The sequence below is a fragment of the Capra hircus genome, chromosome 25, assembly GCF_001704415.2.
Source record: "Capra hircus breed San Clemente chromosome 25, ASM170441v1, whole genome shotgun sequence".
In the NCBI taxonomy this organism is placed as follows: Eukaryota; Metazoa; Chordata; class Mammalia; order Artiodactyla; family Bovidae; genus Capra; species Capra hircus.
The window spans coordinates 26,883,094-26,901,298 of NC_030832.1; the positions used below are offsets into that span (position 1 = coordinate 26,883,094).

The 18,205-nt window shown below is 51.6% G+C and overlaps 2 protein-coding genes across 3 annotated transcripts; one reads left to right on the forward strand and one right to left on the reverse strand.

Moving 5' to 3' along the window:
• Window positions 1,136-5,096, forward strand: CTF1 (cardiotrophin 1). 2 transcript variants are annotated; one of them, XM_018041012.1, is made up of 3 exons: window positions 1,136-1,243; window positions 2,414-2,532; window positions 4,007-5,096. In XM_018041012.1, exons 1-3 carry the CDS (start codon window positions 1,219-1,221, stop codon window positions 4,469-4,471), a joined length of 609 nt encoding a protein of 202 aa, XP_017896501.1. In that variant the 5' UTR covers window positions 1,136-1,218; the 3' UTR covers window positions 4,472-5,096. The 2 variants fall into 2 exon arrangements, 1 of the variants encoding a protein (XP_017896501.1); XR_001917277.1 differs by lacking the exon at window positions 1,136-1,243 and adding an exon at window positions 1,250-1,394 and having other exon boundaries at window positions 4,007-4,490.
• LOC102169932 (cardiotrophin-2) lies at window positions 5,980-12,151 on the reverse strand. Its single transcript, XM_005698017.3, has 3 exons — window positions 12,133-12,151; window positions 9,174-9,310; window positions 5,980-6,438 (listed from the first exon to the last, which is right to left on the reverse strand). The coding sequence occupies exons 1-3, from the start codon at window positions 12,149-12,151 to the stop codon at window positions 5,980-5,982; spliced, it is 615 nt and encodes a 204-aa protein (XP_005698074.2).

The following is an 18,205-nucleotide window of genomic DNA, read 5'->3' on the forward strand; positions in this document are numbered from 1 at the left end:
AGGGATTAAGGTATAGGAAGGTGGTTATGTCAACATTTCTGGAGCCAAACTGCTGGGGTAAAATTCTACCTCTGCTTGTCCAGTGACCTTGGACAAGTCACATCTCTATTTCCTCAACTACAAGGAATGAGTTAATATGTGTATAACTCTTAGAACAATGGCTTGCACACAGTAAATACCCAATAACAGTCTCTGTTAATAAGTACAATGGCCTCACCTGCTGTGCCCTCTGCCAGTTCATCCCTTTCTTCCTTTATTCTGGCAATTGTCTCTTCATGGCAATATACTCCCACACTCACAGGTCTCCTTCCCAATTTCTTCATTCACAAACCCTACATGCTGTTGTCTATGGTTGCCCCATCAGACTGTGAGCTCCTTAGGGGCCCAGAGACCAAGAATGGATCATCATTTCTGGGTGCCAGAGCCCAGGACAGAATGCGTTCTTGGGAACCACGTGTGGGGATAAGTAAATGCATAAAGACCGTACAGCATTTTTCTGCATCAGGTTAGTGGGTTGACCTTTGGGTATGACTCCCTGTACCCGTCTTTTTAAGCTTGTTTCTGTTTGAGAACTCTTCAGGAGATGCGGGTGTGTCAGAAGTTCTCTTACTGGGTCTGGTCAGGTGCGATGAGTGGTCCCCTAGTAGGTGTGACTGTGAAAGCAAGGGCAGAAGGCATCTGAAACAGGCCAGGAGTGTATATACTGGCAGGTGTGGTCTAAGCCTGAGGGCCCCTACCTTGGCCTCTCAAGCACCCGCCTTTCCCCTCCCCCAGACAAGAGGAAGGGCCAGCACATTCCTGTCCTGCCAGCTGCGCCCTCTCCTACCCTCTCCCTCCCCTCCCCCATCCAACAAGCTTTCTCCGAAAAGCAGCCCGGGCCGCAGATCGGAGCCTGAGCCTTCTCCTCCCATCGGACCTCAGGACTGCCTCCAAGGCTCGGGCACCCCAAGCCTGAGGTCCCGAGTCCACTCTTCAGACAACCTGCTGCCCTCCTCAGGTCCCCTTCGCGACTAGGCCGAGTAAGCAGAGAGGTGAGCTAAGGGCCAAGGAATCCGGCCTGGGACGGCGGGGGTGGGGTGGGGGGTGTGTGTGGAGGGGGTAGATTGTTGGGGTCTGAGCCCTGATTGGCTAGGCCCGGGCCACGCCCCTACCCTTTTCCCCCTTCTCCCCCCTTCGTAAGGGGGGCGTGGAGGCAACCAGGATCAGCCAGGGGCCAGCATGAGCCGGAGGGAGGGCAGTCTGGGTAAGGGGCTGAAGGGTCGGATGCCGAGCGCCCGCGGGGAGCAGGGGCAGAAGGGCTGGAAGCTGGGGTCCGGGTCACCGCCACCCCTAAGTCGGGGAAGGGAGCGGCCTGAACGGGGGAGAACAGGGCAGCGGTGTCAGGTAACGAGCGGGTGAGTTGTGGGTGAGCTGTGGGAAGGGGCAAGGGCCAGAGTTTAGAGCAGGCTTGGGGCTGTGCCTTCAGAGACTTGGGCTCAGGAGATAGATCACCGGTTCGAGTACACGCTGGGGGAGGACTGGGGTCGTGGCTGGAGCAGGACGCCGGGATCCTGAGTATCGGAAAAGAATCAGAACTGGGAGCCAGAGGGGTAAAGTTAGGGGAGGAAGTCTTTAGGCAACAGGGGTAGGTGAATGACAACAAGAGGCGAAAGTTGAGGCTGTTAAGGATAGGGACCCGCGGGGCAAACTCTGGCTGGGGGCGGGGCGGAAGTTGCCGGGCCAGGACTACATCCCCCAGTATGCCCTGTGCATGCGCGCTAAGCGTCTCGGGAAATGTAGTCTTCCTCCCGGAGCACCAACCTCTAACTTGTGATGGTTAAGGCGGGTTACTGATTCACTGATGGGGCCCAGTGACCCGCCCACGGTCTTGCACTGTAGGGCCGTCTGGGAAGGAATGGGACATCAGTCTCCTAATCTGTAAAATGGGCTTAAAGGCTTGTTCAATTTGAAGTTCTGTGCTTTGATGATGCTGAATTCCACCAACAATCACTGAGGTACAGAGACATGTGAGCCCTGTCCTCCAAGGGCTCCCAGGCTGAGGCAGATTCTCCTAGATAAAGGAGCCAGCAAAAGAACCACCTTGGAAGTATGAACTAATGGCCCTCAGTAGAAAGAAGAAGTTAATTTAAAGGAGTGTATCTGGAGGCTACACTAATGAAGCTGTATGTGAATTTGGCTTTAATAGGATTTCAACAATGGTTTGGGGACAGGGAATGCATTTCAGGTGGAACAACCGTTTGGCAAATGTCTGGTGCCCTATTCTCCCTCAGTTGGAATGGGACAGAGCCTGTCTGGCTTAAAAATTGGAGAATTTAGAGTGGAGCCTCTGGGTTCAGGAAGAGTGAGCCTGGAAGAAGTAGTCAAGAAGCAAGGGGTTGGGGTGCTCTCATTCCTCCCCTGCTTTTCCCACCAGAGGACCCCCAGGCTGACTCCTCAGCCTCACCCCTTCCCCACTTGGAGGCCAAGATCCAACAGACACACAGCCTTGCCCGCCTCCTCACCAAATATGCTGAGCAGCTTCTCCAGGAATATGTGAGTGGGATTGGGGGTGCGGGTACCAGGGGCCTGGGAAATGGGGAAGTATAGATTAAGGGGTCTTTGACCATTCATTTTCTCAACCTCTCTTCACAACTGCAGAAATTGGGGCTCCCAAGAGGGGTCAGTAACTGGCCATTGGTCATCATCCAGCAAATTGGAGGAGGACTTTCTCTGTGCCTCAAATGCCCCTCCTTAGAGGGTCCCTCCTTGGTGCTTTAAGACAGAGGCAACCTAAGAGAGTGAAGGGGAGTTTGGCCTGGGAGTCAGAAAACCTAGGTTCTAGGCTCTGTGTGTTCTTGGCATATCACCTCTGTAAGCCTGGATCTCCCCAGGTGTCAAAGGAGGCAGTTGAATAAGAGGAACTATGAACTCCTATCTGTGTCATGCAGACGGGCCATTTCAATCTAGAGCAGAGGAATGCCGTCCCAAGAGGGCACTTTTACAGAGGAGGGGGTTTTGCCAACACCTTTGGTTGACCGGAGAACCTTGACCAAGGAAACAAGGTGGTTCCCCAGATTACTCTAGTATAGTGGAGGGAGCCTGTAGTTTTGAATCATACAGACTACAAGCCTGCCAACTGGTGACCTTGGGCAGTGATGATAACATTAGAAATAATAACTTAATAATTATGACAGCAATAGTAGGGTAATAAAACTAGGTTTGTAGTCCTACCAACCTTGGTTCAGCTTCCAGCTTCTGCCCCTTCCTAGATCTGGGACAGGTCAGCCTGAGTATCCTCATTTATGAAATCATCACCATTGTCAATACATCCATTATTGGGAAGATTAGGAATAGTGTGTTTTAAGCAGGAGACACAGTGCCTGAACCAGAAGCAACATGTTAGCAAAGGATAAATAGTATTGTTATAGCATCTTTACAAATTACAGATCACCTTTATCTTTTCATTTGTTCATTCTCATGACAGTTACTCATGGAGTCCCTGGCTATGTGTTAAGCAGGTAGAGAGGTGGGGGAAGATGGGGAAGGGAGTCAAACGGCCTTGGCCCCTGCACTATCTTCTGTGATTCTCAAGAGGTCCCTGGTAGGAAGGAAGGACACAGAACTGTCCCTCGTCTTATAGAAGAGACCATTGAGGCTTAGAGAAGGAAAGGGTTTTGCACCCGACTGCACAGCTAGTGAGTGGTGGAGAACAGGATTTGAACCTGGGTCTGTAAGACAGCATTTTGTGTGTGTGCCCTTCCAATGGGTCAGGACCTGCCTTAAGCCTCTTAGCACGCATAAAACTACCTTAAGAAGTGGATACGTTTATAATCTCTATGGAGTAGATGAGAAAACAGAGGCCCCTGTGTAAAGTCCACGGTGGTTTTTGTTCTTTTCTATTCTCTCAAACACAGCCGTCCTGTTGGCAGTGTGTCACTTGTGAGAATGGGGACACTGAGGCCCCAGGAGAGCGGTGGAGGGCTGAGTTCGCAGCCGAGGAGCCGCCCTGACTGCCTCGTCTCCGCAGGTGCAGCACCAGGGAGACCCCTTCGGGCTGCCCGGCTTCTCGCCCCCGCGGCTGCCGGTGGCCGATCTGAGCGACCCGGCCCCGGGCCACGCTGGCCTGCCAGTGCCCGAGCGACTGCGGCTGGACGCCGCGGCGCTGGCCGCGCTGCCGCCGCTGCTGGACGTCGTGCGCCGCCTCCAGGGCGAGCTGAACCCGCTCGCGCTGCGCCTGCTGGGGCGTTTGGAGGACGCGGCGCGCCAGGTCCGGGCTCTGGGCGCCGCGGTGGAGGCCGTGCTGGCCGCGCTGGGGGCCGAGAGTCGCGGGCCCCGGCCTGAACCCGCGGCCGCCGCAGTCGCCGCAGCCACTGCCTCCGCCGGCGTCTTCCCGGCCAAAGTGCTGGGGTTCCGTGTGTGCGGCCTCTACCTCGAGTGGGTGAGCCGCACTGAGGCCGACCTGGGCCAGCTGGCGCCCGGGGGCCCGGCCTGAGCGCCCGGCGCGCGGCCCAACTCGCGGTGCCCTCCCGGCCGTCTCCGTCTGTCCCCATCTCTGTCAGCGTCTCTCTGACCTCCGACTGCTTCCGTCTCTGTTTTCTTTGGACGCTTCTCCATCTCTTTTTCTCTCTGGGTCCTTCTTGTCTCCCTCTACGACTTCCCGTATCTGTCATGTCCTTGCTCCCCCGAGTTTCTCCACCGCTTGCGTCTGCCTCTCTGAGCATCTCTGTCTTCCCGTGTCCTGTTTCCTCTTGGCCCGCTGTCGCCTGTGCATATCTCCACCTCATCTCAAGGAAGGGACACCTGTCACTCTGTTTGCCTCTGTCCTTCTGTCTGTCGTGTCCTGGCCAGGAACACGCCTGTTGGCCCTGTGGTGGAAGGGCTACTCCAGACAGATTTCAGCCACCTTCGCCCAGGGTCACTCTACCTGCTGCTCTCCCTGTCCCCCACCCCACCCCTTGTGGCCCTGCCGCCTCTCCCTTTGATGCCCTCTACCCCTTCCCCTCCCTCTGCCCTAATCCACACCTTCCCTTCTCCTCAAGTCAGGTTTATGGAGACAAAAAAAAAAAAAAATCTCACCCCTTTGAAGAGTTTTATTTACGAGAATAAATTAATTTTTTGTAAATAAAATGTTTAAAAATAAAAATAATATTGAATTTACTAGTATATACAGTCGTTGAAAATGGGGAGACACATTTAAGGAGAATAAGATCCTTGGGGTATGGCCTGGTGCCCCCAGCCATCTGCAAAAGCCACACTATAAATAGGAGCTTTCAGGAGAGCCCAGGCCCAGGATGCCATCTGTCATCCCGAAGTGGATGTGACCTGAGCAAGAAACAGATGTGACGCAGGTCCTTAGCTTTTCAAGAGTCAGACATCCATTGAATAGGAAGTGAAGCACCGTAAGATGGGAAGTTGGAGCAGTGGCCACACTCAGAGAGGTAGTCTAGAGCAGGAAGTGAACTCCAGAAGAAAGGGACGCCTCGTTGCTCAGAAAGTCCATATCTGCATACAGGAAGTGAGGTCGACAGAGACAAGAAGGCAGTCCCTTGACCTCCTCTAAATTGCAGGAAGGGGACCAACTGTACTCCCCCTGTAGACTGGGAAGTGAAAGTGAAAAGTGTTTGTCCCCCTCTTTGTGACCCCATGGACTGTAAGTGAAGCCTCTTCAAAGAGGTATTTCTTTCCACCCAGAAAGTGAGCCACCAGTACCACTGGAATGGGAATTCATGAGATGCTGTCCATGGAGTCCCACCCAGATCTGGAAGGGAGGCCACAGGATCTGGGCAGGAAGGCCCAGGCATAAGGACTAGAGGCCTAGTCCCCAGGAAATGTTCCCAGATACGTGGTAAACAAGCCCTGCTAGACAACATGTGTCTCCTTTCTAGCCAAGAAGCAAGGAAGAAAAGAATCCCTGGTGAGAAAAAAAAACAAAACAAAACAGGAAAGAATCAGCTGTGAAAGGGAAAGGGTTGCATCCTCTAAGAGGAAGTCCCACCTCCTCTATTGAGAGTATTTATCCTTGAGCTCACCCAAGAAAGTCACAGCTCGGTCTGTCCAAAAGCCATAGTCCCGGATTATTACATATCCTCGACACTTCTTCTGGAAGGCCGTGTCCCCTAAGGGGACAGTACCGAGGGGTATGTTTAATGGGGGAGTGGGCAGGCCCAGGGCAGTCATGATGCCAGCCAAGTTGCCCGCTAGGCCTTTGGCCTTGAGTCTTGCTTCCCAAAGCTGATCCTCCACGATGGAATGGCCAGGGCTCAGGTCACTCTGGTCAGTGATCGCAAGCAGGAGGTGCTGGCTGAAGGACCAGAAGGCCTCATGGGTGAGGCTCAGACGTACTACATCTTCCAGGCCATGCCAGATCGCAAAGGGCATGGCGGTTGGAGGCAGGGTTCTCAGCGAGAGTTCGGGCATTGAGAAGTCAGGATCACTAAAGGGACTGCCTTGGTGTTGGAGCTGCACGAGAGACAGAGACAGATGAGAGTGAGGGGACCCAAACGCTGCCCTAGGGTGCCCCTGAATTCACATCTGCCTTCCATGAGACTGGCCTCTTCCTAGGGGGAGTCGCCATTCCCTGCCTCGGGGAGTTGATGAAAGGTTCTAGCACAGAGCCCGAGTTCTCTTAGGCTTCAGCTCAGCCTCCTCCACATACAACTTGTGCGACTTTGAATCACAACTTCAGTAATTCCCACATGGTGCTGTAATGGTGAAGATGATAAAATGTAATAGACATAAAGCACTTAGCACTTGGCATACGATTAGGGCATTAATATCATTCACTAATGACGTCTTTATATTAATATCATGAACACTATGATGATGATACTTATTACCATATTTGCAAGGTAAATATATTATTGACAATGTGGTTAAAGCCGTATTTCCTTTTTATTCACATTCTTGAGGGGTTAATATTTGTTCACTTTTAAATAATCATTCATATTCAATCATTAATATTGAATTGAACTCTAAGATTACTGAGTATTAACTCAATAAATAAAATCTATTAATTTAATTTATTAATCATTATTAATGTTATTATTTATTACTTATTGAATTTATTTATTTTTTATTTAATTTATTTAAAATTAAATTTATTAAATATCTCACCTCCACAAACCTAGACCCACAGAATTTTGGTGCACACTGATAAAGTCTTGATAGATCACCTAGTCCTACACCCCCATTTTACAAATGGGGAAACTCAGGGTCCTCAAAGCTACCCAGAGGATGGTGGCATATATGAGACTAGAAATTAGAGGCAGGGACTTCCCTGGTGGTTCAGTAGTTGAGAATCTGCCTGCCAAAGCAGGGGATGTGGGTTCAATCCCTGCTCCAGAAAGATCCCCCATGCCGTGGGGCCACTAAGCCTGGGGACCGCAACTCCTGAGCCCTCACTCCTAGAGCACATGCTTCGTGACAGTAGAAGCCACCGCAGTGAGAAGCCCAAGACCGCAAAGCAGAGAAGGCCCCGCTCCCGAAATTAGAGAAAGCCTGTGACAGCCACGAGGACCCAGCACAGCCCCAGAGAAGGAAGCTAGATTTTACAGAAGGAAACAAGAAACTAGGTTCAGTAACTTCACGTGGACCTAGATATGGTACAGTGGAAGAGTCACAAGCTCCAGGGCCTCCAGGGCCAGGTGGGTCCCGTCACCCGGAGAAGAAGCAGATGGGGTGCGGCTGCGGCTGGAGGCCAGCAGGACCCCTGTGCCTGTTTTGGACAGGTTTTCAGGTTCAACATTTGAACAAGCATCGCATGGCCTAAACAAAACATCTGTGGGTCAGACCCAGCCAGCAGACTGCTGCTTTGAACTTCCAGACAGTTTTGGGACCTCAGGTAAATTATTCCCCCTCTAGACCTCAGATTTCTGGGCTTCCCCTCGTGGTCCAGTGGTTAAGACTCTGCCCTGCAATGCAGGGGGTGTGGGTTCAATCCCTGGTTGAAGAGCTAAGATGTCACCTGCCTCGCAGCCACGAAACCCAAAGGATAAAACAGAAGCAGTATGGTAACAAACTCAGTAAGAACTTTAAAAACGGCCCACATCCAAAATCAAAAAGTGGGCTTCCCTGGTGGCTCTGTGGATAAGAATCCTCCTGCCAATGCCGGAGACACGGGTTCCTGATCCAGGAAGATGCCACGTCCTAGATCAACTAAGCCCGTGCACCACAACTACTGAGCCTGTGCTCTAGAGCCAAGGAGTCGCAACTACTGAGCCCACATGCCCCAAATACTGAAGCCTTGCGAGCCCGAGAGCCTGCGCTCAGCAAGGAGGGAAGCCGCTGCAATGAGAAGCCTGCACACCACAACTAGAGAGGAGCCGCCACTCGGGAAAACTAGAAAAGTGCTCAGTGCTGAGTCACTTGAGGTGTGTCCGACTCTCTGCTACCCATGGACCATGGCCGGCCAGGCTCCTCTGTCCAAGGGATTCTCCAGGCAAGAATACTGGAGTGGGTTGCCATTTCCTTCTCCAGTGATAAACTGTGAAGTGAGCGAAGTGAGCGAAGTGAGTGAAGTGAGTGAAGTCGCTCAGTGGTGTCCGACTCTTTGAGATCCCATGGACTGTAGCCTAACAGCCTCATCGTCCCTGGGATTTTCTAGACAAGAGTACTGCAATAGATTGCCATTTCCTTCCCCGAAACTAGAGAAGAGCCGAAACTAAATAGCAAAGATCCAGCACAGCCAAAAACAAATACCATAATAAAAATAGAAAAAAGTTTTTTAAAAATCTAAAAAAGCCACCTCAGTTCTCTCATCTGTAAAGATGGGTCATAATTTTGCCTCCTAGAGCTATCTGAGGAGCCAGTAAGATAATGAGGCTGAATCTCCCATCATGGCATCGGCTCACGAAAGCAAGGGCAGAGGTGGTCATTACAGACTCATGAGCCTGTAAAATACTTTCCCTAGGTGCTTCCTTTGAATCTTCTGACAGTCCTGAGAGGTCAGCCAAGACATCAGCATCCCATTTGGCAGATGAGGAAGCTAAGACAGAGAGAGAAGGAATGACCTGCCCAAGGTGAGCCAGCCATGAGTGACCTCATTCCTGTGGGCGTGCCTCTAGCTGGCAGAGCCCCTGGAGCCCAGGAGCCATGGAGGAGCCTTCTTCCAGCCTTGTTCTGCTCCCTTCCCCAGGGCTGGGCCAGGAGGGTGACAGCCGCCTCCCCTCGCCCCCTGCTCACGCCCCGTCACTCACGTAAGTCTGTAGCAGGGTGGAAGTCTGCGTTTGCATGTGGAGCGCCAGGTTATAGGCTTGCTTGACCGACTCGGCTGTGGACATGGGGGCTCCCAAAGGGAGAGGGGGCAGCAGCAGGGCCAGCAGGCAGAAGGGGGCTGGCAGGAAGAAATCAGAGGTCAGCACCAAGTCCCTGACCTCCCCTGCCGATTCGTTCATTCATAACAGCCCCTCATATGCATTCAGCCCTTGTGGCTTACAACAGTCTTGTATGTGCCACTAGGGCAGAATACCCTGTTAGCAGATTCTTTCTAGCTCAGTATATTCCCCTGGGACTTCTCCGATGGTCGAGTGGCTAAAGACTCTGAGCTCCCAAGCAGGAGGCCCCGAGTTCAATCCATGGTCAGGGAACTAAACGCACACCACAACTGAGAATTTGCATGCCACCATGACTAAGAACCAGCAGAGCCAAAGAAGACAAATTTTTATTTTTTCTTTTAAAATGCAATTTTATATAAATAAATATTGAAAAGAAAGAAAACATTCGCCTGACCTCCAGACTCATGTATTCAATTTCCCACTTGATGTTTTCCCTTGGAGGTTAATGAGCATCTCAAGTCAAAATATCCACTGCTGAGCTCTAGCTGCCCTGTTCCCCTCCTCCCCTGGTATTTCCATCTGAGAAAACTGCATGTGCATTCTTCCAGGTGCTCACATCAAAGTCACGGGGTCCTCTTGGACGCCTCATTCTCTCTCTCCCACTACGTTCACCCCACACTAAATCCTGTTGGCTCTGTCCTTAAAAGGTGGTCATGAGGTCTGTGGGTTTTTGTATTTGTTTCTTGTCACACCTTGAAGCTTGCAGGATCTCAGCTCCCTGACCAGGGATTGAACCCGGGCAGTGAAAGCCCGGAATCCTAACCACCAGACCACCAGGAACTCCCTGGGTCTGTGTTTCTGCATCCAGGCACTCGTGACAAGTGTACCTAGACTCTGTGAGAGCTCGCTGAGCTGTACACTTAGGACTTGTGCACATCTCCCTGTACCTATCTGATATTTTCAATACAAAATTTTAAAATGTGGATTTCCCTGCTGGGTCAGCGATAAAGGATATACCTGCCAACGCAGGAGACACATGTTTGATCCCTGGTCTGGAAAGATCCCACACACCATGGAGCAACCTTTAAGCCCTTGCACAACTACTGAGCCTGTGCCCTAGACTCCGGGAGCCACAACTACTGAAGGCTGTGTGCCTAGAGCCTGCAACAGGAGAAACCACTGCAATGAGAAGTCCACGCACCTCAGCTCGAGAGTATCCGCCACTCACGGCAACTAGAGAAAGCTTGAGCACAGCAGCGAAGAACAAGCACAGCCATAAATAAGTAAAAGATGCATCTGGAAGCTATGTCTCTCCCCTCTGCTGTCTCTGCTTCCACCCTGGTCTCCCTCTGCCACCTGGAAGCTCTTCAAGTCCAGCTAGATCCCTCCTTTGTCCAAACCTTCCCATGGCTCCCACCTAACACAGTGACTATTAAAGTCCTCACTGTGGGCTACAAGGCCTGGCCCCTCTTTTCCACAGCATCCGCTACTCAGACTTTGCCCTTGCTGGGCCCTGCCAGGACCACCTTCCAATCCCACCCAGGGCTTCTCCTTCTGATTCTTCAGGGCTCAACTCAAAAAGGTCTCTGGGGATGTCCCTGGCAGTCCCAGGCCTAAGACTCTGAACTGCCAATGCAGGGCGCTCAGGTTCAATGCCTGGTCAGGGAACTAGATCCCACCTGCCCCAACTAAAACCTGGTGTAGCCAAATTTAAAAAGAAGACAAAAAAACGTAAGGTCACAAGCAGTGATGGAGATGAGAAGCAGACCAGGATGGCTTCCTTAGCTTCCCTGTCTACATTCCTGAACTCCCAGAAGTTCAGAACTTAAGGGGAGGGCTGAGGGGAAGCCCTGTTCATTCATTCATTCAACAAACTTGGATCACTGTATACAAATTCTATGACGTCTGTGTGGGTGCTCAGTCCAGTCTGACTCTTTGGGACCCCATGGACTGTAGCCCACCAGGCTCCTCTGTCCATGGAATTTTCCAGGCAAGAATGTTGGAGTGGGTTGCCATTTCCTCCTCCAGGGGTTCTTCCCAACCCGGGGATCGAACCCATGTCTCATGTCTTCTACACTGACAGGCAGATTCTTTATCACTAGCGCTACCTGGGAAGTCACACTGGCATGATAATTTACTTATGATCACATGGACTGTCTGTCTGCTGAAAGAAATCTCATTTTTTGTCTGTTTCTTTACTGCTGTGTCCCCAATGCTTGGGTTTCCCTGACAGCTCAGTGGTAAAAAATTCGCCTGCCAATGTGGGTAATGTGGGTCTGATCCCCGAATGGAGAAGTTCACCCGGAGACTGAAATGGCAGCCCACTCCAGTAGTCTTGCTGGGAAATACCAGGGATACAGGGCCCTGGAAGGCTACAGTCCATGAGGTCCCCAAAGAGTTGGACACGACTTAGCAACTAAACAGCGACAATGACCCCAGTTCTTAGCCTCTGTGAGTGTATGCTTAGTCACTTCAGTTGTGTCCAACTCTTGGCTACCCCGTGGACTGTAGCCCAGCAGGAGCCTCTGTTCATGAGATTCTCCAGGCAAGAATACTGGAGTGGGTTGCCATGCCCTCCTCTAGGGGATCTTTCCAACTCACAGATCAAACCCAGGTCTCTTGTTTCCTGCATTGCAGGCAGGTTTCTTATCACTAGCGCCACCTGTGAAGCCCACCTAGGCTACTACTTAGCACCTAATAGGCACTCCAGAGGTATGTCTTGAATGAATGAATGATGAATGAAGTCTTCAGTGTGTAGGCTTTGGAGGTTCCCAGCAGATGCAAGAGCAGCCAGGTACCTGAGTCAGACGGGCCAGAGGGTGCAGGCAGTACCCCCGCCCTCCTGGTCTCAGGACCCTGGCACCCTGTCTCCCTCACTCACCCAGAAGATGATAATCCATGGTCTCTCCTGGATCCTTCCTCTCTGCAGTCTCTCAGTGGTTCTTGGACACCTGTCCTCTTGCCCCTCAGGTGGCTATATACTTGGGTCTGAGCCCTCGGGCCACCCATGAGGGAGGGAAAGTCATACCTTGGGGGTTTTGGGGGGAGGTGCAGAAGCCCCTGAGGCAGGGGACACCTAAAGATGGGGGCATTGAGGTAACACCCTAGTCCCCTACAGCCCCCCAAATCTGACTTTAACTCGGGTTGCTGGGAGAAAGGGAGCCAGGCAGGGAGGGGATTATCCTGGGGACAAAGGGGCCGCCCTGCTCCCTGCCGTTCTGCACGTCCTAGGATCCAGTTTCCCTCAAGGAGGCGGCCCCCTGCTCCGCCCCATCGGGACCCAGGCATTGGGCCCTGGTTCTGGAGGAGTTTGGAAAAGGGACAGGGGGTGGTGTGTAAGCAACATCACCCACACCCTTAGACCTGGAAGCATGTGATCCTGTGCAGGGCCCTGTGGGGCTCCTTGTCTCAAGGCCTTTGTGTCCTTCATTTCTTTCTTTCTTTTTTTTTTTTTTTGAGGGATTTATTTTAAATATAAATGAATTTATTTATTTTGTCTATTCTGGATCTTCGTGGCTGCGTGCGCTTTTTCTCTAGTTGCAGCGAGTGGGGCTACTCTTCGTTGCAGGGCACAGGCTTCTCACTTTGGTGGCTTCTCTTGTTCCTCTAGAGCACGGGCTCTAGGGTTAGGGCTCAGTAGTTGTGGCTCACAGACTTAGTTGCTCTGAGGCATGTGGGGTCTTCCGGGATGAAGAAGTGAACCTGTGTCTCCCACATTGGCAGGTGGATTCTTTACCACTGAGCCACGAGGGAAGCACCCACCCACCATCCATTTCTTTGATATTGCAGGTAGCAGCCTTCATTCAGCCTCCGTGATCTTCCCTGAAATCCAATGGGCAGCTGTTCATTAACGAAGGGAGGGATCGCAAAACCAGGGAGAAATAAAATCAAGAGCAGCCTTGGGACAAGATGCCCATGCCTGAACATGAGATACATACAATATCTTTGAAGCATTTTGCAGGTACTGAAACCCCCTCTGGCGGGACAAGCCAGTGGTATGCTGCCCTCAAACATGTAGACCCCAGACCCGTTGGACCTGAAGGCTGAATACATTAATTTCTATCTGACACCACCAAACATCAGGAAAATGTTCACGAGCCGATCCCATCCTCTTTACTATAAAATTTCTCAGTATGTTTCCGAGGGGGAACATGGTTTTGAGAGCATAAGCCTGCTGTATCCCCCTTTGCCTGGCAAAGCAATAAAGCTCTCCTTTTCGACTTCAGCCCCATCTCTGTCCCTGAAGTTTGATCCAGCACCAGTGTCCAGAGAAGTTGAGCTTTAGGTATCACCATGTACATGTCTTGGGTTTCCCTGGTGGCTCAGATGGTAAAGAATCTGCCTGTAATTAGGAGACTCAGGTTCGATCCCTGGGTGGGGATGATCCGCTGGAGAAGAGAATGGCTACCCACTCCAGTATTCTTGCCTGGACATTCCAAGGACAGAGGAGCCTGATGGGTGACAGTCCCTGGGATCTCAGAGTCAGGCATGACCCAGTGACTAACACTATACTGTACTATATGCACAGGTGGGCACGTGGACCCACACCAGATATGTGTATTCACTTTCATATGTTTATACACTCAAGGATGTATTGACTCAGGCCATGTGTTTGTCCCTGTTCCAGATAGAGTGGGATAGGGCAGGGAAGAAGTCAGACACAAATCCCTGCCCTTGTGGAGCTGACACCCCAGTGGACATGCCCCCAACTGTGTTACACCACACACCCTGCCAGGGAGTGTCAAACACAGGAGTGCACATGCGTCCGTGCTTATGAACACACAGTCATATCCAGAGCCCCCACCATAAGGCAGGAGCTACATCTGTTCATTCATTCACCCATGTAGACCCTGAGTCAGCAGCTGTCGATGGAGCCCCTCCTGTGAGTTGGCACTGGGGTGAATAATAAGGGCCACACAGTCCAGTGGTCCCACACAACCAACATGTGAGCTCATACAAAAAAAATTTCCTAAAGCTACAAGGTGCTGAGAGGAAGCCAAAACAGGTTGATGTCATTAACTGAGGGTAGAGGAGATTTAGATAAGGAGACTGAGGCCCAGAGAGGGGCAGCTACTTACCTGGAGTCACACAGCAAGGCCAGGACAGATCATAGCCTCCTGCCCCCCCAGCTTGGGACTGACTCTAGGGTGTCCCCAATCTGAGCTGTGAGCTGAAGGAGGGAAGAGGTTGAGGGAAGAGATAAGTTCTGAGGTGGGAGATCCTAAATTGGGTCTCTGAGCCTGGGGCCTGTCAAGTCTGCCAGGGAGGGCCTGTGTTGGGCAGGCTGTGATGTCAGAGGATTAGACTAGGCCCATTGAGTGGGTGCACTGAGGCGTGGGCCAGGCCAGGTAGTGGAGGAGGAGGAGGAGGAAGAAGAGGAGGGCAGGAGGGGAGGAGGGAGCCAGACCTGCGATCTTGTGCTATTCACATGTGGGCAGGGTACCTAGGGCCGAGCCTCACCCCAGAGGGCAGGCTCACCCTGAGCCCACCCCACCATCTCCTCCTCCTCCTGGGAACTTCACTTGCTCTCTGGACCCTTCAGGGGCCCTTCGCAACAGAAGCAATCCACCCCTATCCCAGGCCCAGTTCCGTTTTTCCAACGCATTTGTGGTAGATGTCAGAAGGTCTGCCGCCTCATCCTGCCCCGCCTCCTAGCCCACACATCTCCACCTGTTTTTCAGTCTCACCGGAAGCTGATGCCTGGGAAATCTTAGCAATTGAAGAGCCAGCAGTCCCTGAGTGGGGAAGATCCCCTGGAGCTGAGATTTTGGCAACAGTGTTCCCAAGAGATCAGTTCTGTCTGTCCACCAGGATGCTCAATCATGCCCCTATGTCATCCAGCAGGTTCCATCATGAGGCCCATTCAAAACAAATAAACAGGAATTCAAGCCAGAGCCTCTGACTCCAATGTTAAGCCCTATTCAAGCAAATCTTCACTCCTACCTCTCCAGGCAAAGAGAAAACCACTGCAAAGGCCCTGAGGTTGGGAATATCCTTGGCAGGTTTCAGGGACAAACTAAGCTGCTAGACAGAGCAAAGAGATGGGTTGTTGGTGACATATGACAGGACAGGAAAGATCAAGGGTCACCTTGCCCCCTCCTACCACCCCCTTACCTTTCCTTGACTGCCCACTGCCCTCAAGACAAAACCCCAACTCTGTAGTCTGGCTTTTAAGGCCTCAGTGCCCTAGTCACTGTGCAGCCTTGAACATTATTTCTTGCCTTTCCCTACCTTCTGCATCACCCATGTGTCCTTTGCATGCCTGCTCAGCACTACCCTCTCTTGTGACTCTCCCTGCAGAGAGAGTGAGCCTGCTCCTCCTTTACTTGACAATCCTACTCATACTTTAAGCTTCAACTTGGGTTTCACCTCTCAGGGAAGCTTTCTCTGTCTCCTCTGCCCCTCAGGGCTCCCAGAGCCCCCACCCTCCCCTCCTCCACTTCCTTCTCACCATGCACTGTCGTTCTCCATCTCTTGGTCTCTCTTTCCCCCTGACAGGAGGCAGGGTGTTCTCCATAGCCCCAGCAGCGGGCCACCCAAAAAGGAGACACCTGCCTGAGCAATGGGTGAAGGAAGGCAGGAACATACTGGTTCCAACTGGCGGGCTCTGGAGTGTGGTCTGCACCTGATCTCCAGGAATGCCTGTGTCAGTGGCTTGTCTTGACAGAGTGATGGGTCAACCGAGCAGTGAGGGCGTGGGGGCCCAAGGCAGGGACCGTCAGAGGGAGCAGCACCGTCTACTCCATTCACTGCATCTCTGCAGCACTGCTGCGGCAGCGGGATGGGCTGAACCAGTCCCAGTAGCATCCTGCCTTCTTGGAAGGCACAGTCTTGTGGCTCAGCCATCTTCATCATCATCATCTCTAATACTTTTTTTTCTTTTCCAGCTGTGCCACATGGCTTGCGGAATCTTCATTCTCTGACCAGGGATTGAACCCAGGTCCTTGGCAGTGAAAGCTCGGAGTCCTCATTACTGGACCGCCAGGGAAGTCCCATCACTAACATTGAGCACTGACTGATGGCCTGTTCTAAGCTCTTTCCATATAATAACATATCCTTTACAAAACCCCATGGAGTGGCTAGCACTGTTTCCCCATTTCACAAATGAGGAAAATTGAGGCACAGCAAGGTTACGTGATTAGTTCTGGGTCACACAGGATTAGAAGTGGGCTCCAAAGTCAGGGCTCTTTACCATTATCAGTGTCTCTAGCCTCCGGGCCTGACGCTTTCCAACCTGTGAGACTTTCCACAGTTCTTGTCCCCTGGGTTCTCTTCAGGAAACTGACAGGGGACTACATTTCACAGATGAGGTGCAGAGGAAGGAAAGGAATCCCATTTTTTAACCTCTATTATGTCACTAGTCACTTGATACATAGATATTATCTCATTTAATCCTTGCAATGACCCTGGGAAGCAGGTCTTATAGCTATTATTCCCACTTTTACAAATGACATTCAATGACTTGTCACGATCACACAGAATAAATTGTAGAGGCCTTGGGCTCAGGACAGGCTCTGATGTCTGGGCTGGTCCCTGTCATCCCACAGTTGCTTTGGTGTCCCCTTCAGAGGACATGTGGTTGGACACCACAGTGAGAATGGGAGGCACAGAGTCAGCACCGCTCTATGTCTAGGTTCTAGCCCAGTCCCAGTCTGGTGCCTGGCACCCCGTGGAATCCAGCTAACTGTCACCTCTGCTTCTGGAGCAGCCGTGGGCTTGATGAAGAGGGCCAGAAGAAGGGGAAGAGCACAGATGGGAAACTGGGGTGTCGACTTCAAAATGAGAAGTGGAAGTTTCCTGGTCGTCTAGTAGTTCGGAATCTGGGCTTTCGTTACTATGGCCCAGGTTCAATCCCTGCTTGGGGAACTGAGATCCCATAAGTCATGAGACTCAGGCCAAAAAAAAAAAAAAAAAAAATACCCCCACTTTGCATTATCCCCAGTGACCTCCTTGGAGAATCTGTGCTCACAGTCTCCCAACTTAGCTCCTGTGAGTCTACAGACTCTTAATTCCTAGATTGAGGAGGGACCTTTCTACCAGGGGACACAGCCAGAATCCCATTAAATTTTGAGGTACATCTGCCACCTGGTCACTTGCATCTCCTCCTGCCAATAGACCAGCAGGCAACAAAAGGACATGCCATACTGTTGCAGGAAGGGGGACTCATTCCAGGACACAAGAGTGGACTCTTGTGTAACATTCAGGAATGAGTTGTCCAAGGAGACACACGAGCTGATAAAGTGATAGACTGTATTGGGAAGAGGCACCCAGGCAGAGAGCAGAAGTTAGAGAACCCAGAAGAACGGAACTGCCATGTGGCTCCCAGTCTTGGGTTTTATGGGGATGGGATGCGTGTCCAGATTTTCTTTGGCCAATCAGCATCCTTCCTGGTGGTGCTTGCATGGCTCAGCCAAGATGGATGCCAGTAAGAAGGATTCTGGGAGGTGGCAGAATGCATGGCATCTCCTTCTGACCTTTCCTGAACTCTTCCAGTGGGTGGTGGCTTGTTAGTTCCATCTTCTTTTCTAGGACTTCCCATTGTAAAATAACTCACGCAAAAGGTCACTATGGGGTCTGGCTAAGGTAGGCGATTTCAGTCAGTGTGCTTCCCCTTACAATATGGATGGACAGAGGGTAACAAACTATGGTCAGAACACAAAGTAGGACCAGAGCTATGTAATGAGAGACAGAGGGAATATGCTTACCATTCAGGTGATCCCTAGGAATATCTCCAGCTACCCATGCTGAGGTGTATTTTTTTTTTTTTCACAATTGTATTTATTTATTATTATTTGTTATTTTGGGCTGTGCTAGGTCTTCACTGCTGTGTGCGGGATTTCTCTGGTTTCAGAGAGCGGGGGCTGTTTTCCTGTTGAGGCCTGTGGGGTTCTCACCGTGGTGGCTTCTCTTGTTGCAGAGCACAGGCTCTGGGTGTGCAGGCTTCAGTGGTGGCT